General features: G+C 40.7%; 5 protein-coding genes and 1 long non-coding RNA gene across 11 annotated transcripts; 2 read left to right on the forward strand and 4 right to left on the reverse strand.

Annotated features, from left to right (window-relative positions):
* Positions 1–3,264: 3,264 nt before the first annotated feature.
* Positions 3,265–5,573, reverse strand: Nacalpha (nascent polypeptide associated complex protein alpha subunit). Of its 2 annotated transcripts, none has more exons than XM_076813158.1 (6): positions 5,437–5,573; positions 4,464–4,728; positions 4,260–4,379; positions 3,961–4,056; positions 3,712–3,870; positions 3,265–3,521 (listed from the first exon to the last, which is right to left on the reverse strand). In XM_076813158.1, exons 2-6 carry the CDS (start codon positions 4,716–4,718, stop codon positions 3,507–3,509), a joined length of 645 nt encoding a protein of 214 aa, XP_076669273.1. In that variant the 5' UTR covers positions 4,719–4,728; positions 5,437–5,573; the 3' UTR covers positions 3,265–3,506. The 2 variants fall into 2 exon arrangements, with proteins under 2 accessions (XP_076669273.1, XP_076669274.1); XM_076813159.1 differs by lacking the exon at positions 5,437–5,573 and adding an exon at positions 4,884–4,997.
* A 222-nt stretch (positions 5,574–5,795) lies between these two features.
* Lnpk (zinc-ribbon metal-binding protein lunapark) lies at positions 5,796–10,510 on the reverse strand. Its single transcript, XM_076813161.1, has 10 exons — positions 10,002–10,510; positions 9,065–9,106; positions 8,802–8,989; positions 8,541–8,727; positions 8,404–8,415; positions 7,997–8,252; positions 7,588–7,749; positions 7,310–7,495; positions 7,156–7,242; positions 5,796–7,094 (listed from the first exon to the last, which is right to left on the reverse strand). The coding sequence occupies exons 1-10, from the start codon at positions 10,026–10,028 to the stop codon at positions 6,994–6,996; spliced, it is 1,248 nt and encodes a 415-aa protein (XP_076669276.1). The 5' UTR covers positions 10,029–10,510; the 3' UTR covers positions 5,796–6,993.
* Positions 10,002–16,147, reverse strand: LOC143369341 (malate dehydrogenase, mitochondrial). Of its 3 annotated transcripts, XM_076813155.1 has the most exons (4): positions 16,006–16,147; positions 13,099–13,797; positions 11,635–12,021; positions 10,002–11,345 (listed from the first exon to the last, which is right to left on the reverse strand). In XM_076813155.1, exons 2-4 carry the CDS (start codon positions 13,516–13,518, stop codon positions 10,971–10,973), a joined length of 1,182 nt encoding a protein of 393 aa, XP_076669270.1. In that variant the 5' UTR covers positions 13,519–13,797; positions 16,006–16,147; the 3' UTR covers positions 10,002–10,970. The 3 variants fall into 3 exon arrangements, with proteins under 3 accessions (XP_076669270.1, XP_076669271.1, XP_076669272.1); XM_076813156.1 differs by lacking the exons at positions 13,099–13,797; positions 16,006–16,147 and adding an exon at positions 12,345–12,402; XM_076813157.1 differs by lacking the exons at positions 13,099–13,797; positions 16,006–16,147 and adding an exon at positions 12,160–12,297.
* On the forward strand, positions 11,343–12,121 carry LOC143369345 (uncharacterized). Its single transcript, XR_013085381.1, has 2 exons — positions 11,343–11,466; positions 11,602–12,121. It is a non-coding gene; the product is annotated as an uncharacterized LOC143369345 (long non-coding RNA).
* Positions 13,906–16,725, reverse strand: LOC143369340 (condensin complex subunit 2). Its single transcript, XM_076813153.1, has 3 exons — positions 16,572–16,725; positions 16,370–16,490; positions 13,906–16,163 (listed from the first exon to the last, which is right to left on the reverse strand). The coding sequence occupies exon 3, from the start codon at positions 16,097–16,099 to the stop codon at positions 14,057–14,059; it is 2,043 nt and encodes a 680-aa protein (XP_076669268.1). The 5' UTR covers positions 16,100–16,163; positions 16,370–16,490; positions 16,572–16,725; the 3' UTR covers positions 13,906–14,056.
* A 75-nt stretch (positions 16,726–16,800) lies between these two features.
* Naa35 (N-alpha-acetyltransferase 35) lies at positions 16,801–20,968 on the forward strand. 3 transcript variants are annotated; one of them, XM_076813150.1, is made up of 10 exons: positions 16,801–17,029; positions 17,214–17,275; positions 17,571–18,106; positions 18,192–18,384; positions 18,446–18,627; positions 18,696–19,028; positions 19,106–19,498; positions 19,575–19,748; positions 19,811–19,927; positions 20,007–20,968. In XM_076813150.1, the coding sequence occupies exons 1-10, from the start codon at positions 16,971–16,973 to the stop codon at positions 20,160–20,162; spliced, it is 2,205 nt and encodes a 734-aa protein (XP_076669265.1). In that variant the 5' UTR covers positions 16,801–16,970; the 3' UTR covers positions 20,163–20,968. The 3 variants fall into 3 exon arrangements, with proteins under 3 accessions (XP_076669265.1, XP_076669266.1, XP_076669267.1); XM_076813151.1 differs by having other exon boundaries at positions 19,817–19,927; XM_076813152.1 differs by lacking the exon at positions 17,214–17,275 and having other exon boundaries at positions 16,926–17,029.
* Positions 20,969–21,033: the final 65 nt, after the last annotated feature.

The following is a 21,033-nucleotide window of genomic DNA, read 5'->3' on the forward strand; positions in this document are numbered from 1 at the left end:
CGACGCTCTCGGACCAGGACACGGAGGGGGGAAAAAGAAGAGAAGGAAAGCGGAGGTGGACGAAGGCCATCGATCGATCGATGATAATGATCCTGGTTGATGATAGCTCGCTCGTTATTATACGCATCGGTGAAAGAGAGAGGGAGAGAGGGGGTGGACGAGGGATGAGAATGGAAAGGTGAGAGAGAGAGAGAGAGTGAGAGTGAGAGATGGATAAGAGGCAAGTTCGTGTTTTAGAGCTGGAAGCGATTGGTCGACGCCATTACTCACACCGTTTGCGCCTGCCACATGGCTCGATGGATCTTTTCTTCTCCTCTCGCGCCTTCCTTCTTTTTCCCTCCCGTTCTTCTTCCCTCGCGATTTTCGCTTCCCTTTACCGCGCCTCTCGGCCTTTGCCGTCTTCTCCCGCGAACGAAGCGGGAGTGTGTAATAGGGGCGAAGGATTAATTCAGGCGGTGTAAGATTAACAGGAAAAGATGGAGCGTAAAGGAAATACGTTTTCGGGAAAGGAATTTGTTTCCCCTCCCGTTAATACACTCCCTCATTTTCTCGAACGTTTATTCCTTCCTCGCTTTTTCTTCCGTCTACATCTATACCTGATTTACCATTATCCCCTGGCTGATTTCTCGCTCTTCTTCATCTTGCTCCGTTACACCTCGGCCCACGATTACCATTTACCTTATCAAGCTCCTGAACCACAACACCTGCCAGGACTCTTACTCTTCGCTTTCTTCCGCGCGTTAGGAGGCGTCGCCTCGTCCTCGCTCGTCGTAAATGGAGGAACCAGTATGTATCATCGGTCGGCTAGCCAGTTACACGAACTAAATTAACCTCGCGACGGTGGAATCGCGGAATGTCCGTCGGTTTATGCAAACCGGCTCGTTAAAGGTGAACGCTCGTCAATCCGATTTAAAAGTAGCGCGTCAAAGTTGCACGCCAGCGGGCCCCGATGCGGCAACGCGTACACTCGCTGAAGGCAGACGTGTTCATACGACGTCAGCGGCTGATTAACGGCGACAGCAACGCGCGAACGTCAATTTGACGAATTGGATGTACCCTGGGCTACGTAAAGTTCACCAGGAGTTCGGAGCTCGTTTGCGCGGCTGCGAACCTACTCGCGCGTCGATCGCATGCAGCGTTTAGCAACGATCCAAAGTTCGTCTCTGAGTTCGCCTAATCCCTAAATCACCGGCAAATGTACCAGCGAAGAGTTGTCGAGCCCAGAACCACCTGGGTCGTTCAATTCATAACTCTTCTATCGTTTAATTGGAGTCACGAAACTCTTCCATCGCAACGCTTCCAGTTCCTACTTATCGCTCGAAGCCAGCGGCGGATTTAACGAACGCACAGTGGAGTAGGAGACCCTAAAAGTTGGCGAAAAATCGAGATACAAAAGAATGTTTACGTATCTGATTTTTTATCCCTGGTACAGTTGAAATATGTGCGCGCAATAAAACGTATATCCGCAGCCTGCTACGACTCTTCCTTCCTTACCCGAGTCGGTCAGAAACAGTTAGATGTAGGAACTCCGTTACATGTTTCTTCCCATCGATTTATCAAATGATTTTGTGTAGCTATTTTTGGTGTTTTCTGTGTTATAAACTTCTGTTTCGCGATGAAGACAGCAATTTCAGATGTTTATTTATTTACTTTCTGTTGTTTGTACTAAACTACCTCCTCTTCATTGTCCCGAAAAAATGGGCCCCGCACATCATTTGCCACCCGGGCCTTTTTCCTAAAAAATCCGCCTTCACTCAAATCGATGGCTTAGAAATCGCGCGTGTGCTTTGATATTCTGAAAGAGTTGACCGAATATCAGTTCCGAGGGAACGCGAACGGTCCCCTGCTCGGGCCCCCATCCCTGTTCGTGGGGGCATGACGCGACATGACAGTCTCTTTGTGAGCAAGTTTATGAAGATGTCGCCGAAGGAACGGGGACGTGCGAAGCGTTTACAAAACGCTTACGCGTAGCGGGGCCCGCCGCGCCGCGCGCACATCGACGCCGGCCGGATGCATTATCTGATGGCACCGACATACGTCTTCGCTGTCAGTCGATCGTTAAGGGAACAATCAGACACGCCGCAGATGGATCGACTGCCGCGGACCTCTCCCCCTTTCCTCCCAACTCCCTTTTTATTCTTCACTATTTTTATTCCGCTCCCGCGGCCATCCGGTTCCTTAACCCGCGGGGACCTGTCCTCCGTCTCCGAAGAGCCCCTTTTTAAGAGAGTGTATAACACGGCTGACCATTCAAATCTCGGGCTATGGGGACAGATTTGTAGCGTGAATTTTAAGAAGGGCGATAACGCTTTTGCAAATGGGGTAGATCTATATAGTGTGGTTTGAAAAAGGCTCGGTTTTATGTGTTAGTTATCAAGAAATTCTGTCCCCACTGTTTATCGTTTCTACATCATTCCGTCGTGATGGTGAAAGGGACCTGCATGGACCGCAGAGTCCGTCGAATTGGAAATTCGATTATACCCGGTTCCCGCAGGTGTTTCCTTCGCAGCGGTCCTTTATTACGTGACAATATTGCGAACGCTCCTCGCCGGCAATAAAGCGCCTTAAGATCCTTGCCAGATGTCACCGTGGGTAGCGTCATATACGAGACCGAAATCTCAAATATTAGCGGATTCCCGAGCGAATAGAGAGGATGGCACGGCCGCGCTCTAATATCGCAGTTTTTCCAGCCCCTCGTGGCGGTGTACCGTCGCGACACGTGTGCGAAACGGCTTATAAAACTTTCGCCGCAACACTGGCCTCGCGACGTATCACCCTGTGCTTCCATCGTGGACCGATGAGATCACGAACGTTCATGCGTGACAAAGGAAATATGGTGATGATCGTTAACCCCTCCCTACCAGATGGAAATTCTTTTAGAAAAATCATTACTGTTCCCCTTTTGCTCTACCGTGTACTAGTTTCTTTTTCTTACTAGGAACTTGTTGCTGCGGTTATAGATCTATTCCCTATTGTTGGTTAATCAATCGAGTGCGTTCCTTCTTTCTTCCATCGTTCCAAAGTGCTCCAATACACGTTTGAAAGAAGGGTTGCTTTTGCAAGGGTGGATATTTGTGGAATATACTATGTGCTGCCATCTGTGCTCTGTTAGGTGAAGTTTCTTGAACTTCCATAAAATGCTCTGTAGGTATTTTGTCTTATGCAGGTTTCTACGTTGCCGACGAAGAAATTATTGAAGTTTTAGACTTCTGTGTTTGTTTCATCACGTGACAAGATTGGTGGCCAACGAAAACACAAGCAAGGTAGTGTCCTTAGTATATTTATTTTTTTTTCATATGAATTATGTATATACATGTGGATTTTTTTTTTGAGACAAGCATAATAGTCTCAGTGCAAACTCTGGTCTTTCTGTATTCGAGCTTATCCTTTCAATGCAATGAGACAAAAAGAAGGATGATGTTTTTCCTGGTGATGCAGATGATAAAATAAGATGACCTCACAAATGCGAGCTACGACGTAGCGCACCCTACTGTTACGCAGCTTCATCACATTGTCAATTCCTGAAAGACGAAGAAACAGAGTGAATTTCGTTGAACCTGCACACAATGGCGTCTATACTGTAGAAAAGGTTTTATCAGTCTGCCAAGATTAGCAACATGTTTCAATTCTGAATGAAAATTACGAAACCATATTATGAATCATCATTTAGCGCTCTGAAATGAAGCACTGAATCCCTGTACGACCACTTACCATAATAGCATTGACAATGTCATTCTGATTATTTTTGAGAGCTTTAATGGCTTTCCCTCGAGACACATTGGCTTGACACATTACTAAATCAATGTCCTTCTCCTCGACGCCTGTTTCATCGACTTCTTCTTCCGACTCTTCTTGTATAGGCGCAACAACCTATAACGACACGAAGTTGGAAGATAAGATACGAATGAAATGTACGAGATCGATATTGTTTCCTATTGCGAGTCACAGAATCCATCTTACCGTGGTACTGCCGCCGGCTTCGGTTGCTGGAATCACTGGTGGTTCCTTGAACTTCTCGGCCGCTGCTACTTGGGCTTGTTGACTCAGATCCTCGATCTGAAATTGAATTTCTCTGTTTGTAAGACGCGAATAACGAAGCGGCTGTTTGAAAGGGAGAACTATTTGCTAAATATCAGTCTGCCAAGGAATTTCTCAACAAAGTATTTCTGGTACATTTGCGAAACAATAGTGGATCATCATTTGCTGGAAAGCGTGAAATCATAAGTATACAATACACGGATACGACGCGCAAGTATTACCTTGGCTTCTCCGAATACTATGTAAGTATCAGAGGCTGGATTCTTCAACACATCTGGTTTATTGATTACAAAGAGTATATTCTTTGATTTGCGTATAGTTACTCTGTTGACCCCTTGAACCTGCAGGAGATCAAAGAAAAATTAGAGTACTCATTTTTTCCATAAAGCATTAATACAATAAACATGCAAATCTATCCAGCGTACAGGCTTCAATCCTAGTTTGCTCATCAGCTTCCTAGCCTTTTTCTCCCCACGGCTCTGTTTAGCTTTGGAAACCATATCGATGGGGAGACCAGTCACGGTCGTTCCTGGAAAGCCGACGGTGCCTCCAGCACCCGCATCGTCCAACTCTGGCAGAGTATCGTCGGAGTCTGAGTCAGTCCCAGATCCTGCTGCCGCAGCTTCGACCTTGGTAGGTTCGGAGCTTGCGGCTTTGTCGAGTTCAGTCAATTCCGGCATGTTTATTGGTCTATAACGAGTAAAATTGCATGTTACCCATTTGTATTGTACCGTTAGTTATTAAAAAAGATCGAACATATTTCTCATTGTCGAGCGACCCGAATTCCGCTGTAACATATAAATTGAAAGCTTATTCTACGGAATACAATCGCACGTGTTTGATACCGGGCTAACGAAGTCCGCCCCGCCTAATATACTCTCGGACGTGCTATGATTTTCAATGAAAATGTCCCACTTAACGTGCGCGAATGGAGAATTAACGAAATTTCCCGTCCAACGGATAATAGTTCACGAATGTGGTGTGATTCTATGAACCTAAAAACACTTATCCCACAATAATTGTCACAGACAAATGGACGTTGTTATGGCGCCCACCAGAGGTGGTCGAAGAATACTTGCAGCAATGCGATCGACAATTATTTTCTTCGTTATTCGAGCTTAGGTATCGCGACACGTTCGGCACAGGTCTCAGTACGACCGAGTTAATAGATTTCGAGTTTATTTACGATCGTGTACGATACTTTATGTCGTTATCGTGCATGGTGAATTCCGCGAATAAAGAACGTCGAGGCGCAAACATTTCACACGCTCATCGTTGACAATAAATCATATCACACGATACGATTCGCACAGAAAGATACGTTGGTTATTCCTCTCGCGATATTCGCGCTCTTTTATCGTCATTGCGGAACGATGTCGAAAAAATCGTTAGATTTACCTCGAACGATAGTCCGTCGGCGGCAGAGCACTATTTTTACCATGTAAACTGAGACCAATTCACACGCGTGCTCGAGCGAGCATAGTTCTGCACTTTTAAGAACGCAGGGCGCGAATATTTCGTTAAATCAGCATCCGCAATTGGCTGCGCGATGCGACCGGAAAAGTGGCGGGTTTTATTTGGTAACGACCGAGGCCCAGCTCGATAATCGTGGCTAGTGAAGTGCTCATAACAGAGTTTGAAGTTTAAAAAAAATCAGGGACATTTTATCGGTGTCGTTACGCGCAAATCACGTATGTACACGTTCGTTTCTTTATCCATCACTTATTACTATTGAGGGAAATGTAATATTCGCGTGGTTTTATTCAAAAGTATATTTCCTTTAACAATTATTCAAACAGCTTTGATCTCTATATAAATACAAAGTTTTAATCACATTAAGTTTTACATCAAATACTACGCTTTAAGCACTGGTTTAAATGAAAGTATTCGGGGGTAAAACAATACAATTGTTTCTAAAAGAGAGGATTATTTTCATGGCTTTGCTTCTTCAGTTGAGTATAAATTAAAAGTCGATTGTAATTATTGCGTGTTTCATTGAACACAGATTTCGCCTGGCGTTTGATCGAACCACTGATTCGTTTTCGACACATATTAGTAGGGCACAAAATACATATTATCACAATACTACTTATATTAAAAAAAGAGTGTAACAGAAGACTGTTTAGTGGAAGGAATGTCGCTTTTCCTTCCTTATTCTCCTTCTACATAAATATGAATGTAAAGAAATCCATATCTCCCACGCAATATTGCGATATCAAAAGTGTACGTAGTCTACGATATGGTCGAGCACGCAATTCATAATTCTTCAGCGTTTTACGAGGACATAAATGATGTACCTGATAAAATTGTGAAAAAAAACGTGTGACATATGAAATGCCAAGAAAGATTAAGTTTATTGGAACTTCCTAGAGAGAAAAGTAAGAGTAACGATTTCTCCTAATATAAATACTAATGCTCTCTATTGACAATATAAGCAGTCTTGCATAAAATATTATTGACTACACTTTTCAACGAGGGATTTTTTTTGTATAATGCTTTAGATAATTTGCGATCTTTACAAGAATAAACGATTTCTGAAAGTTCGTCGATATATTACAAAATCTCGCGATTTTGCGGGTAACGGGTAGATGAAACAAACATTGCTTGAAGAGGTTCAACAAGATATCCGTTCAACGATATCTTCCGTAAGTACTTGCGATCATTTTGTTTCATTTTGCAGTTACGCAAAATCCTAACAAGAATTAGATAAGAACAATTCGGAATGACTCTGTTCATTCGAGATACGAGAAAATAGTATTTATATAGCTTATGTTAATACCATATTACCGCGTATTGTTCAGTACAATATTTGCCTTTTCAAAAGATACTTAAGTAATATAGTATTTACGTTCCTGCTATATATATTTACCTATACACTTATATACTACACGTCAATGGTAGTACACTTCGTAACAAATAGTTTCGCGTCGCGAGTCCCATCAGAATTTATCCTTGTTAGAAGAAGGTTTCCTCGATACCCATTTTTTCAACACTTTCTTCGCGTTTCTCCTCTTCTTTTGAATCGGATTTTGTACCATCGGGTTCATCTATAACTGCTGTCGTTTCAGATCAGAAAACAGTTGAATTACGAAAGTGCTCGATAAAATCATCACTTACCACATTCCTTTTTCGTCTCGTCTTTACAGTCATGTTCAGAATCTTCCGATACCTCCGTTGTTCTCTGGACTACTTCAATGTCCGAGTCTGTAAATTAATTGTATTAATTATGAATAGTTGCGGGAAATAAAAGGTCTGGCAAATGTTCTCGAACCTGTATCCGATGGGCTTGACGACTCGATTTGTGCATGTTTCAGTGGCTCTATGTTTGAAGCAGCAGATATATGTTCCGGAGTATTCGAAGATAATGAACTGTGGTGTGCATCGAACATGATTTTCGGAGCAGAAGGTTTCTGTTTTCTTGCTGGATTCCAGAAGTTGCAATAACAACATCTGAATCCTAAAAGAGAAGAACACATATACTTTAAACATTTGAGTCGCGATTTAGTCTTCATACTCAACTCTTCTTCGTAGTTTATGACAAATGTTTACCGAAATATTCAAATTCTTCTTTCAAAGCCATTCCATTATGCGACTCGCATTGCCGACAGATTAGCGCATACCTGTTGGATGGACCATCACCCATTATATAGTCGATTAATCGGTCTAAGTAATTCCTTTGCCGAGGTAATACCGGGCGGGGTAAAGGCGTTCCTGTTACACAGATAATTTTATAATTCTTTCACGTAAATTTTATATCTATGGCGTATTATTTTTCGTTATTAAAAAGCATATACGTTTTTCATAAATGAAAATCAAGGAAAATATCGTACTTATGTAAGAATTACGTAACTTATATACTTAATGAATACGTAAGATATTTTTTAACACATAAAGGAATGAAAATACTTTTTTAATAAAAAGAAATAAAATTAATAATTGTACTCCTAACGATACTAACGACAACCCATAGCTGGAGTATTAACTGATCTAATACCACTCTGGAAAGGAGTAACTGTTGGATTCTGAATGGGAGCTAAGCCAACTGGGACAAGGTCAGTGTTAGTGGCCATACCACTTTGCACATTTAGTGGTTGATTTTTACTTGTCACTACTCGTCTTCTCAGTTCTCCAGAACTAGGCAATGGGGACATTACACCTCGTGGTATATTAGAACGTTGAGGTGTTTCTGTTGGTGTTGACATTTTATAAGTTTGCTAAAATGAAAGTTTCTTTTTACTATAACTGTTATCGTCGCCGTCTCTACTACTTTTATTAACTTTCTGTGCGCAAACGAATACGTGCGCGCGTACACAGATACATCGATCTCTTTAGGTGGAAAAAATTCAATTCGCATAAACTACAAACCTGCGGAGATAACTGCAAAATAAAGAAAAGAAACATGGTTAATCGAAACAAATATGAATGGGAAACACATAGAGTAATAGAAATAATGAAAAACTGGAATAGCGGACGTTTTAAACAATATCTTTCATCTTACTTACAGGTGTCATTTTTAACTGATCTGGAGCAAACTTTAATAGAATTTCTTTAGCCTTCTTATACGTTTCAGTTTCAGTAACTTCATCTAGAATTTTCTTTTTCTCCGTATGCATTGTACTCAATTTCTCTTGATTCTCAGAGATTTTACGTTTGTAATACCATGTGACCATCTTTTTCGTAAGAAGTATTCTGTGGTAATAAAATTAGATTATGCGACTATTTCAGAACAATGAATGCGCCTGGTGCGAAGATAATGTACTTACAGAATTGGGAAGATCAACAGTGGAATGATATAAAATATTTGATTGTACAATGATGCAGGGAAGAAGTAGAAATAAAATACGAATGCTGTTACAATATACAGTATAACGCTGTAAAGGATAAGGGTCCCGACAATCTTTTTATGCCTCTGCTCCGTCGTGTGCCCATATCTTTCTATCTCTTTAATTTTCTGTTAAGAGAAACATTCGTTACAGTGCTTGCACCCTTATGCTGTAATTTCTTTAGAAGAACATAAACTTCTTACCGAATCGAGGTCTTCTAAAATTTCAATAGTCGTTCTCTTTTTCTGCAAGGTAAAACGGTGAAATATTGTCATATCATATAGCCCATTAGCCTTTTGCCAACATTTATTACATTTTACATACAATAGTTTACACGATCAGAAATTATACGTTGAAGGAAACCAAATTCAATTATAAAATTCAAATGAATTCATCATTGTGAATCAGGCATGTTCATAGAATAGTAATTAAAATACAAGCTTATAACTACATGCACAGAATGTTAAGTCACAGCTTTTCATACTCAGTGCCAGCTCATCGCATCATGTCTTCAGTTCTTTTAGTTCTTCAAAAAAGTATGTATATCTTACATAGAGCATTTTCTGCAGCTTCTTAAAAGAAAATACTTTATATAAAGGTATCGATCGGCGAACAATATTGCATACTAATATATTTTCATGTCTTTTTGGTTCAGCAATGAGGAATTCAAATAGGATGGGTGAAATGTCATTGAATGGTAATTTTGCGCCGCATGATAATTCTACTGCATAAATTACAAGTCATTTTTGATTAATCATTGAACGTTAGGGCTCGCAGCTGGATCGAGTTATTGGTAAATACTGAATCAGAAGATACAGAACTATAAATTTTCGGGTGACGCACTTCTTAAAAGAAAGCACATATGTTACTGTTCCCTAAGCTCGTTTAAACCGTTCTTATCTTTGCGCCTAACCTCGAAAGCCTGTCAACCGTAAACCCGTATCTTTATTTCGATTTAATCTTGTTATCAAGGGAACGTAAAATCTTACGAGCTAACGGTTCCTGGCGCGCCATAGACGGGCATGGCTACTTATTAATTCCTAAATGCACAGCAGAGTAGGATGATATGGCAGAACGTTAACCTCAAAAACGCGCAAGACATCCGTGATATTATTCTTGTAAATACTGACACACACTTACGCGAAATCGTGACAATATTATCCCCATATTGTCGGTATTCTGACAGAGCCGTCTACGAGACGAGGTATCTGTCGTTCGGCGAAGATAAAGCTCTGCGTACGCAAGGTGTCAAAGTCAAAACAAGAGATTCGTGGAATTTTAAAATAGCCTAGCCGGGTGGTATCTACGTGTACTCGTGCGACCCAAATTTAAATCCCTCCGCGGTTTTGTTCCGATATTTATAGATTTGGTAATCTATAGGTAAACACTTTTCGTACGGCAATAGCGAGCGATTCGCGATTGTACCGCGGACAGAAATTCTGTTAGCCTCGGCCGGCGCGAACGCGAAAACGTATCGGCGAATCAACAGATGTCGAGGATCCCTGTTTTCGCTTGTCACTTTCACGCGAGCGAACCAATCGAGCGTGGAAATATTATTCTGGATCGCGTCAGTACCGTTCGCACGAGATCGCGCACTGTAACGAGCCGCGTAGACCCGACACAACCGCCCCGCAGACGTTGCCTGTCCGCGAATCAACCGGAATCGCAATCGTTGATCCGTTTGAACTGCAAGCCGAACTGAGTCACGAACCGACGAACACTTTGTTCGGAGAACCGTTCGTTTCCCGCATCGATAAAGAAGGGAATGCAAAGAGCGATATGAACGTTAGCCCCTGCCTTTTTTTCTGCAAAGTATTATATTGGTAAAAACTTACACGTAACTCAGCATATGCTCGTAATGTTTTAGTAAATACACAAATAGAAGTTACGTGCGCGCTCGATCGCCTAGAAAAATCGATATGTTAACGTTACTATTCTTATGAAGTACCTACAGCAAAATATGCGTTTCACAGCTAAATGCTTATCTCTTTCCGTTGATTAAATCGTAATTGAATTGGCGCTTATCAAGGGATAATAAAAAAGACCAGGCATATTTTGGCACAGTACAGTATATTTCACTAAATTATACAATTTTTATGTGGAAAAATGTTATGCAGTTTTCAGTGTGGTGCGTCTATTGGACTGAATCGCTTTTATAGCTATGTCAGTGTGCTGATTAATGAACGGGATCGCTTGTTCCACCATCAGCACTTCCGATGCTGACATTTTCGGCAGGCCGAAATTCTTTTGCACACCGCCGGCGCCGAGCTGTAACTCGCTCGTGAAAAATCGACAGACCGGCAAAATGTTTGATCTCACGTAGGCAGAGGTGATGACGTTTTCAAATCCGCTAAGCCCCTCGGCAAGCGAGAGAATTAACTTAGCAGCGGCTGCTCCTGCGGATAATATCGGGCCTCTGTAATTGATATTTGCCATTTGTTGGTCTGCCCCGCGCAACGACTGCAACATCGTCTCTTGTTGCGCCTGTAAATAACATTTTTTCTTTATTATGCGTGTAAAACGTTTGGATACAAGTTAAAGCAATTCCGTGCGAACATAAAACGAGTAGATATTGACAGAATATCGGATAACCAGGAACATCTATGTATGTACAGTTGTACACGAAACAGAACCTGTCGAGTGATCGATCGGTATTTGGGAATGTTTGCGCCCAAGTCTTATCGTGCGACATGCAATAACCGTTCGATCAATACTACTCGGTCAATATTTATTTCCACAGGAAAGTTTAGTCAGAATGACTGTACGCTCGTACGCGGGTGAATTGGTTGATTGGAGTGGTCCGCGATAAAAGAGGTACAATGGTGTACGGGTCTGCTCCGCCGACCATGGGGATCGATAAGAACGCAGGATTCAGATCTAAAAGGCTGGCTGTTATTGCTTCCACTCGCATACGATCGAGGGCAGTGGAGCCGATGATTCTATCTGGGTCCCACCATCCAGAGAGTTTATAGACCTCCGACACCATGGGAACAGTAGCTGTAACTGGCCGGGTGAAAACAGCTACCAAAGACTCTGAACAGCAGTGTACCATGTGTGCGGCCATTTCGTGTACGTACGCTGCCGCAGCTTCAATTTGAGCCTTGGGGCTTAGATCTGTTGTGTTTGTGTCGGTTTCATCCATCAGAGCGATAATGTTCGTCTGCAGATGATATCAGTTAATGGGTATCGATCGTATTCAATTAACATGTACGCGATGCTCCATTTAAATTCATTCCAGTGAATATATATTTTTCAAATTATTGATAGTCCAGTCTCCTATTTTTTATATATACCATACCCCAAATTACTACACAAGTTACTACCTCACTCACTGTTCACATCACGCCTACACCAATCACACTACTCACTACTCACTGTATTTCAACACCATTGCCATACCAGTTTTACACCACTTCAAGAATATTCGCACACTACTCTCGCACAGTCTCCACACCATTCCTACACTATTTACATGCTACTCACGCGGCACTGCACCGCCATTCTCACAATACTCCAATCTCATTGCTACACTATTACCATGCTACTTATCACTGCTACACTCGCATCCACGTCACAATTCACACAACACACTTTGGGGTCGTCCTTAAATTACGCAAGGCTTTGGGGGGGGGGAGAGGGTGTCGCGAATTTTTTACGTTTTATTACAAGGGGGAGGGTGAGTCAGGTAGCGTCTTACGTAATATTATTTAATCTAATTTTCAATAAATACAAATTCTATCATTAATGTTCCAGAAAAGTAGTTTTAGTTTAAATTTCCCGAAACCGAGTTAAATGAATTATATAAAATATTACGTAAGGAGGGGGTTGCAATATCAAATCTTCGAATTCTTATACTGGGGGAGGAGGAGGGGGTGGAAATCGCCAAAACTACCCTTACGTAATTTAAGGACGGCCCCATTTCTCTACTAATCACTGGCTCTAAACTTAGGAATTAGCTGCCTTATGATTCCGCAAAATATGGTAAATTATTCAGCGCCCCACGAAAATGTAACAAAGTTGCAAATGACAATTTTTCAACAATGTTGCATGAATTATCAACCCTGTGAACCTAAAGTCCCGGGTTGCAACTTTGTGCGTTTCCGCGAGGGTTCAAAGTTCAGTTTGCATCTTTATTGCACGTGCAGCACGAAACTTATGCCTTTCTTGCAAGTACAAGAATTAAGTAAATAAGAGCCACCCTAGGGTATAATGAGAGAAAAAGATAATGGAAACGTACATCTTTGAGGGCCTTCTTTATATGCTTTCTCTTGAAGTACTTTATACGAGTAGACGTGTCGATATGACTGGCGTCCAAAATGTTGCCAGCCATTGAATCTTTTGTATCTAACAAATTCACAGTTTTTATCATTCGGGACTGTTTTAAGAGAACTGCCGTGTGAATCGATGCCTGGTCTCCTCCAATTATACAGACTTTTACATCACCTTTGCGATCTGGTAGAAAGAAATCGCAATCCTTTAATTCGGGTTTCTTTGCCTTATTGGCATCGATTTCTGTTTTTGGTCCCTGGGCATTTTCACTGCATTTTGCACTCTTTGTCTCTCCATTCACGATCGGAATGTTTGATATCTTTCGATAAGAACGATGAAAAACACGTTCCCCGATAGGTTTTAGAGAGCACCAATGCGTTAGAATCATGTTCGACCATTTGTCTTGCAATGCGAATCATTGACGATAATTTTTTAACACTATGAAGACTTACGAAATAGAGGGAAGATACGATTTTATGGACATATAGGTTACTGCTGACTAGTATAAATATATAACGAACAACTGAATGATTTTGTATAAATGAAATGTATTACAACTTTATACAAATGTCGGAGACAAAATCTTGCTCAATTTTATTTTTATGTCCCCGTTGATCCTATGTATCAGGTAGTTTGGTTTTTCTTGTGGTGTGTTCAGCTTCAATATCTGGAAAAATGATGATTATTTTCTAAGCAACTATATATTTGAATACATTTCTTAATTGCATCATGTCACGCGCTAAATTATCGGGAAAGAGTAACATAAATAACAACATACATTTCTAGGATCTGTTTATTATATATTTCTTTGAAAAAGTATAAAACTATAACTCGCATGTATACAATAGTCGAGGCAATTATTTACAAGTAATTAATAATAATGTAACATATTACAATTCACCGGACTAACTAAAATACAGATATGCTTAATTCGTGGCTATAATAATGTCAGACATATCGGGAAAAGTTTCCAGTTTTAATATTTTTTCATTTGCCAAATGTAACAATGATACAAAGGAAATAGGGAAACTTAATGCATCTACGTTAGTCTTTGTTAACGTATCCGGCAATGCTTTATAAATTTCACTAAAACATTTAGTTCCGTTCATTTCATTTTGCGATGCTTGTTCTACAGCGACTTCTATGTTTAGATCTTCTTTATTGCCGTTTGAAATCAGGCCTTTCCAAATAGACTTCTTCAATTGCCGCATATCAATTCTTTTTGCGCGAACGCTGTACGCGATACATATTTTATTTGTCAACTTCGGAACAGAAACTAGATTATCTCCAGTGAAGATCATATGCGTTCCTGGTGCACCGTCCTCAAATCCATCAGCTTCCTGATCATTATCATCTTCGTTTGCTCCGTAATCGTCGTTATCAATATTAGGACAATAGTCTGACGTGTCATTGTCATTATTGTAGTTATAATCCTCTATGCCATCGGCCAAATCAGTAACATCTAACTGATCCTTGTTTTCTAATCTTACGGTTAACAATTCGTGACGGTAAAGCTTAGAAGAGGACATAATCGTGTAATGCATATCTCGTGGCAGCGTGAGAGTTTCTTCGTACCATTCCAGTTTGGCAGTTTTAGCCTCCGCCGATCTTGTAGCTTTACTCAAAGCAAACTTTCGCTTTATGGCTTCTCGTCTATCTTCGTCATAAATGATTTCTATCTCTTTCCTTTTTTTTACCCGTTCTTGATGGCAAGTCTCTATGACTTTACTTCCCCCAAACAATGTCTTACAGTTACTTATCTTCCAGTGAGATGGGCCAGCCCAATGCACGTTCGTGCTTTTCTGCAGGAAAGAATATTCAGACACTTTTGCTGCGCCAGTATCGATCACAATTTTACAGAAATCTACAATTTTTTCTACTGGTTTCCGCGCTTCGGCACATGCGTCCCCAGCGCCTGCTTCGGGCGGCTCATCGGGGTAATTCATATCGGCGTGAAACGTTTCATCATCCGATGGCAAACTACCATTCAAATCAAATTGAAATCTATTTTCGTTGGTTTCTCCCGGTTGCGCCTGCTCATCTTCTTCCTTTTTATCGTCACTGCTCCAACCATGAAATTCAAAATTAGCTAAAGGTGGGCAGAATTCCAGCCCGGAGAGGTCACCTATCTCTGGGATACTTACTTCCATGTTTTTCATATCTGCATTATGTTCTACAGTATCAACAATGACGTCATTATAGAAATGCAAATAAAACTTGGAGTTTGCATGATTTGGTAGCACCACTTGATATAATGCATCTGTGGTCTGCGAATCTGCATCTTCCATCATCGAGAACAAAGGTTTTATTGCTTCCACTGTCCCTTTTAGGCCGCTCACAGTACTGAAAATCTGCTGCCTATTTCTTTTCTTCCTCTTCTTTCCTGTCTTTTCTAAACCATTTTCTTGGTTCCCTTGTGTAGCGTTCATATCCTTCTGCTGATCATCAGTTCCAATGTCATCTGCGTTTTTATCAGACCCAGCAACCATTTTCATTAATTCCGTATGGATGCCATCCACGCGGTATCCGTAGATTTTAGAGCTCACGTCTAAGGATGTACTGGCTACTTGCAAACTAGACATGTTAGCGTCTTCTTTCTTAATCATATAAGTCATAAAATCAATGATGTCGAGGCTGAACGCATTCTTAATATTAATCTTGTTCTCGGCGCTGAGTTTTATACATTGAGATATACGATCCGTTATCTCAGGCACCGGCAGGCGCGCTATGAAGCCAAGCCCGAAAGAATGTCGTTTCGCATTCGTAGTCACATTCTTTGTCGACGTCGTGGTGACATTCATCTCACGGCGCCGAGCCGAACGCTCTTCATCGTCATTGTTTTCTGATAAAGTAGGAGACTGTGCATTTTGCTTACAGAGAGATTTCCTTCGTAAAAACACGGCGGAATTAGAAGAAATATGCGACGTGGAGCCTAACAAAGTGTCCTCTTCATTATCGTCAGTTGCCATTTTGCCACTTTAGAATTATATGCACAGCTCAATTATGTCTTCACAAGCTTACACGCTTACTCCTCTGAAAGAAACATTTTAAAATGTGTGCTTCGATATGCTTTGTACATAAAAACATGCGTTACAGCCTTAACAAATAAAGTGGCTATTCTTTCTAACTACAATGTGATTTAAACTACTTTTAAGATTAAAATACACAAACAAAGCGTATTTTTTTTCGTGTTAGACTCCGTTCGTTCAATTAACAAAGTAATAAATAAAACTGCATACCATTTAACGATCTGAAGTTGTTTATCATTTTTTCCAAATCACCCCTCATTAATCGTAACAAAGTGTAATATTGCTGCAATTCATGCTCCACTTTTTGGAGTGTGTTCAGTTCTTTAAGATCCTGCAAGCGTGGCGTAGATAATAGTGTTAACTTGAAAATTACGAGAAACATCCACGTAAACGCAATCACCTTCGGTCATACCTTCTTTTCCATTTATTACAGATTCGTAAGAGCAGAAACATGCGAAGTTTGAAAACATAAACTCTCGAGCCACGTCCGACGCTACGTACAACAGAAATTGTTACAAATTCGAATCTCTAAATACACGAGTGTTCCTAAAAGCATTATCATTCGCTCAGACATGGTTAAAGTTTATTTCCATTTGGTATGCTGTAAATAATTCGCATGAATGTAAATAATAAATATTTCTTGTAAAAGTTGAAGACCCTGAGGACGTAGATTACTACAGGTTAATAATACAGGTTAAGATTAAATCGTTAAGTTCGGGGAGAGCTTGAAAGATTCAGTTTCTCGATAAAACGATGTCTGGACTTCGTGGTGTTGGCAGTGCCGTTTAATGTGACAGGTCAGTCTGCAAGAATGGCGGCTATGGTGGACGAACAGAATTCGGTTGACATGAGCGAAGATAAGGAGCCACAGTGAGTTTATGAAATATTTATTATAATAGAAAAAGATCGATCCACGCGTTGCGCGCAATTGTGCAGAAATATTGTAAAAAGAATGCCATCATCCGGATCGGACTAGTGGAAATTAACCTAACGTTCAACATCTTCCGAGCTCCTCGGCGATGTTTTTTAATTTACACATCCATTTATATTGCAGATGCGACCCAGTCACTTACAATTGGGTGGACATTACCCAAGAATTTTTCGAAGCCATTACAGGTGCTTGTTTCAAAAAATGATTATCTACGCGAACGCTTGCCCGTCTTTATTCCTTTTTCTTTCCCCGCTGCTTTTTTTTTGTCCTGTTAGAAGTAAACTGATAGAACTCGATTTCTCCGCAACTTCTTCCGTCTAAATGATTTTCACAATTTCGTTCGGCCGAACGCTGTTTGCTTTTGAGCATTCATTTCGACCGAGTGCATTTAAGGGAGTCGTTTGTCGAATTCGCGATGGAAATTAACAGGGAGGATCGAAATTCTTGAGTGTAATGTGTTTCACTGATGTGTTCATCTAGAGCTGGAACTGGGGGAACTTTTACGGGACGAACTGTTTGGGTTGTTCGAGGCAATGTCAGCGATCGAAATGATGGACCCCAAAATGGATGCTGGAATGCTATGCAATCGGGGTAACAGCAAGCCGTGCACTTTCACTCAGGCCGTTGATTCGGGTGCATTGAAATTGGACAATCTGACCCCGTCCGAGGTCATAGGAATAATTGACTCGACTTACGCGTGTATAGTGTCATGGCTCGAAGGTCATAGTTTGGTACAAACAGTTTTCACTAACTTGTATTTACATCAACCCAGTCAAATAGTGGATAAACCTTTGAAGACCTTTTGCTACGCTGTGTACAAAATAATCGAGATAATTAAATATTGCATCAACAAAGCATTAGTGTTCGAGGAAGAAGACTTTCAGAGTCTCACCTACGGCTATAGATTACAGCAAGACATCACGGAACAAAAGACTATAGCCATGCTGCGAGAGGTCGAGGAAGAACTGCATAGGAAAAGTAGAATAAAGCCAGTTGATATGGAGACTGAGAAAGAAGTAGGTGCAGGTTTTAAAGATTAGAACAAAGCAAAAATAGCTTTGGTGTTGTAGTTGCCTAAATAAAACTTTTATTTGTTCACAGTATAGTGATGGATTAGCGCTCTATGCAAGAATTAGATTTACCAAATTATTCTATCAAATATTGTCGTTAATGGGGAAGAAAGAGCAGCTGCAACAGAATTTAAATGACTGCCACAGACTGCTGTCCAAGTGTTCATACATGATTCAAGTTATGATTAAGACTGTGAATCGTGGAGAGAAAGCTGATGAAATATGTAAGTTCCTTCTAAATTCTCTGTTTATTCATAAAAGTAATATTTCGTATTCTGATTTTAGCAAATTATCCAAATATCATGGGATTCGATCCGATGGTAAATCAAAGATTATTGCCACCAACATTCCCGCGATACACCAAGATAAAGCCGAGGACAGAGGCCCTGAAGTATTTGGATGACTTACTAAATAGATTTCGAACGGTCACTATGATCACTAATCAGAACGGATTTCATGCGGCTTTGGTAAGAAATGGTTTACAAGCCAATAGCAATTCTCGGCATAAATACCAAGTACACTGATTTCTTTTTAGGACTTTTTCTTAGAATTCTCACGACAAAGTCCATGTATATTATCTAGATCAATGCTACAAATAGTTTATTTGCCTACAACAAACCGAGTGTTCGGCGTGCATAACTTTGCGGACGTGTTGAAAGACGCGGCGCGGAACTTTATCGCGCCGCCGGTTCTGATGCCGAAGACCACGTTACTACAGAACCATCAAGCCAAGGAATACGTTGATAGTTTCATGACCCATTGTATAAGCCTCTTTGGTAACTTGTTACAGCTTACTGGTCACAATAGAGCAAGGCAGAGAGATAAATTGGCACACCTACTAGAGGACTTTGCGACCTTACAAGACGAAGTGAGTTTGAAAGTAGTTTAAACAGATACGTGTAAAACCTAAGACTTCCGTAGTCTAAAATTCTGAATTCCCGGCAGGCTGAAAGAGTGGACGGATACTTACAGACCTTGTTCGTGAAAAGCGTTCCGCCCAAGTCGCATCTAGCTTGTTTCGGAACATGGATCTTGTATCATACATTACGAGTGATGGTGATGTATTTGTTAAGTGGCTTCGAGCTGGAATTGTACTCGGTACACGAATATCATTATATATTTTGGTACCTGTACGAGTTCCTTTACGGGTGGCTCGTATCAGCCATTTCACGGGCCGATACATTTTTAATAGACCAGGATGCGCATAATGACGCGCATAAAGGCAGAGGCGCCAAGAAGAGTGCTAAAAATAAGAAAAAAAAGTCAACGCCTAGACCGTTCGACTTGGAGATATGGATGTATCAGGCTATGCAAAATATATGCGGTGGATACTATAAAGTAAATGTTTTATAGTTTCTCGGCGTAATAACTATATGCGATGTAATTTTAAGTAATACTTCTGTTTACGTCGTAGGCTTTAGTTGGTTTTCGTATGGATGGAAAAATACCACTTCCGGAAATGCAGTTCGACTCGGAGCGGGTTCGATACGAGCACAGGTTATTGCCGTTTTCTTCGTTACTGACACCGCCACCAGTCCATTATCAAGAATTCTTAGATATGACTAACGCGCAGATGCATAAGAAGAATGTGAGTGGTACAATGCTTTCTTTATGTGACATTGATCGGTTCTTAATTACCAATTTTCCTAGGAGAAGGTCACTAGTGAAATGCAGTACTTAGCTGGCTGTCGACATTTCCACCAAGCCAGGAATATATTGGAACGGGCGTTGTCTCTGTACCCCCCGAACGCTAGCACAGTGAACGAAGTAAAACGATTCTAAGCATATCTAGACGTTCCCCTTCCCCCCTGAACTCTCTACTTATCGTGCATTGTCTGATCCACAGATTAACGATTTATTGAAAGTGGCTAAAACGAACTTCGTGGTTCTGAAGTTGCTCGCTGACGGGCATCAAAAGGATTCGAAAGAGCCCCCGGTATTCGACTTTTCGTGTCATCAACACTTCCCACTGATAAAACTCACCAAAATGAAAACTTTGTAATAGATCTCATTTCAAGCTACAAATGGCATATAATTTATTTTAGCTTTAACCGTACAAAAAATATTTTTGTGTCGACTCTGGATGCCTTTCTTTCGTTTACCGTAACCTTTAAAGTTCTCCTGCCCCTCGCCCCTTCTTTTCTTGCCCCCTTTAACCCCGTCCCTTAACGAGCCCCCCCCCCCTTCATTGTACAGATATTGTATTATTTGCCGTATATATTTTGTGGATAAATTTCTATGCTAAATGAAAACGATATTTGTATATAGTTTATCACATATTGTATATGTTTTAAGTGAGTTAATGTGGATGTTAAGGATGAATGTGTTCGATCGCTCGAGGAAAAGGTTCGTGAAATTTACGGAACGTTGCGAGATGTAAATACAAATGTAGAATGTATAGCCTCGAAATATTGTATAGTAAATTACACCCTGCGAGTAACACTATTAACGGTTCTTGTTAGCGGCGCGTGCAACATTTTCAATATTATTCCAGGTTTGTGCTGAAAAAATGTCGATACATATGGTGTACTTTTATCTCTCTCTTTTGTTTTGTTTTTTTATTACAGCAATCCCGTAATTTCGTCAATCTCACGATTCGTTAGCGTGCCCGAGTTTTATGTTTGCCTTAATTTAAACGAGCCTCGTTACGTTTTATATGTTGTTGAATATACGAACGAAAAGCATTGCGTTTGATTGTAAAATTTAAACGATAGATACGACTGAAAGTTACACCTAATACTTGTAAATCGCGAAATTCATGTGAGAAAGTGATATGTATGTCTAATAAAAACAATAGTCAAGAAGGAAGCGAGCGCTTTGATTCAATTGAAGTAGCAGCTCTATTCTAAATTGCAATGGCTAACCCAGGGATT

This window comes from Andrena cerasifolii, chromosome 5 (genome assembly GCF_050908995.1).
Source record: "Andrena cerasifolii isolate SP2316 chromosome 5, iyAndCera1_principal, whole genome shotgun sequence".
In the NCBI taxonomy this organism is placed as follows: Eukaryota; Metazoa; Arthropoda; class Insecta; order Hymenoptera; family Andrenidae; genus Andrena; species Andrena cerasifolii.

Excerpts from the sequence above, each read along its gene's own strand:
- Nacalpha (XM_076813158.1), bottom strand. The coding sequence starts at position 4,718 with ATGCCGGAATTGACTGAACTCGACAAAGCCGCAAGCTCCGAACCTACC. Across the intron at positions 4,057-4,259 it reads TAGTATTCGGAGAAGCCAAG|ATCGAGGATCTGAGTCAACA; the intron begins GTAATACTTGCG and ends ATTCAATTTCAG. Across the intron at positions 3,871-3,960 it reads AAGCCGGCGGCAGTACCACG|GTTGTTGCGCCTATACAAGA; the intron begins GTAAGATGGATT and ends GTGTCGTTATAG.
- Lnpk (XM_076813161.1), bottom strand. The coding sequence starts at position 10,028 with ATGGGGATAATATTGTCACGATTTCGC. Across the intron at positions 7,496-7,587 it reads AGAAGAATTTGAATATTTCG|GATTCAGATGTTGTTATTGC; the intron begins GTAAACATTTGT and ends CTTCTCTTTTAG. Across the intron at positions 7,095-7,155 it reads CGAGACGAAAAAGGAATGTG|CAGTTATAGATGAACCCGAT; the intron begins GTAAGTGATGAT and ends CTGAAACGACAG.
- LOC143369341 (XM_076813155.1), bottom strand. The coding sequence starts at position 13,518 with ATGATTCTAACGCATTGGTGCTCTCTAAAACCTATCGGGGAACGTGTT. Across the intron at positions 12,022-13,098 it reads TAAAGAAGGCCCTCAAAGAT|ACGAACATTATCGCTCTGAT; the intron begins GTACGTTTCCAT and ends TATCATCTGCAG. Across the intron at positions 11,346-11,634 it reads CAATCAACCAATTCACCCGC|GCGCAACAAGAGACGATGTT; the intron begins GTACGAGCGTAC and ends TGTTATTTACAG.
- LOC143369340 (XM_076813153.1), bottom strand. The coding sequence starts at position 16,099 with ATGGCAACTGACGATAATGAAGAGGACACTTTGTTAGGCTCCACGTCG.
- Naa35 (XM_076813150.1), top strand. The coding sequence starts at position 16,971 with ATGGCGGCTATGGTGGACGAACAGAATTCGGTTGACATGAGCGAAGAT. Across the intron at positions 17,030-17,213 it reads AGCGAAGATAAGGAGCCACA|ATGCGACCCAGTCACTTACA; the intron begins GTGAGTTTATGA and ends TTTATATTGCAG. Across the intron at positions 18,385-18,445 it reads AGAGAAAGCTGATGAAATAT|CAAATTATCCAAATATCATG; the intron begins GTAAGTTCCTTC and ends TTCTGATTTTAG.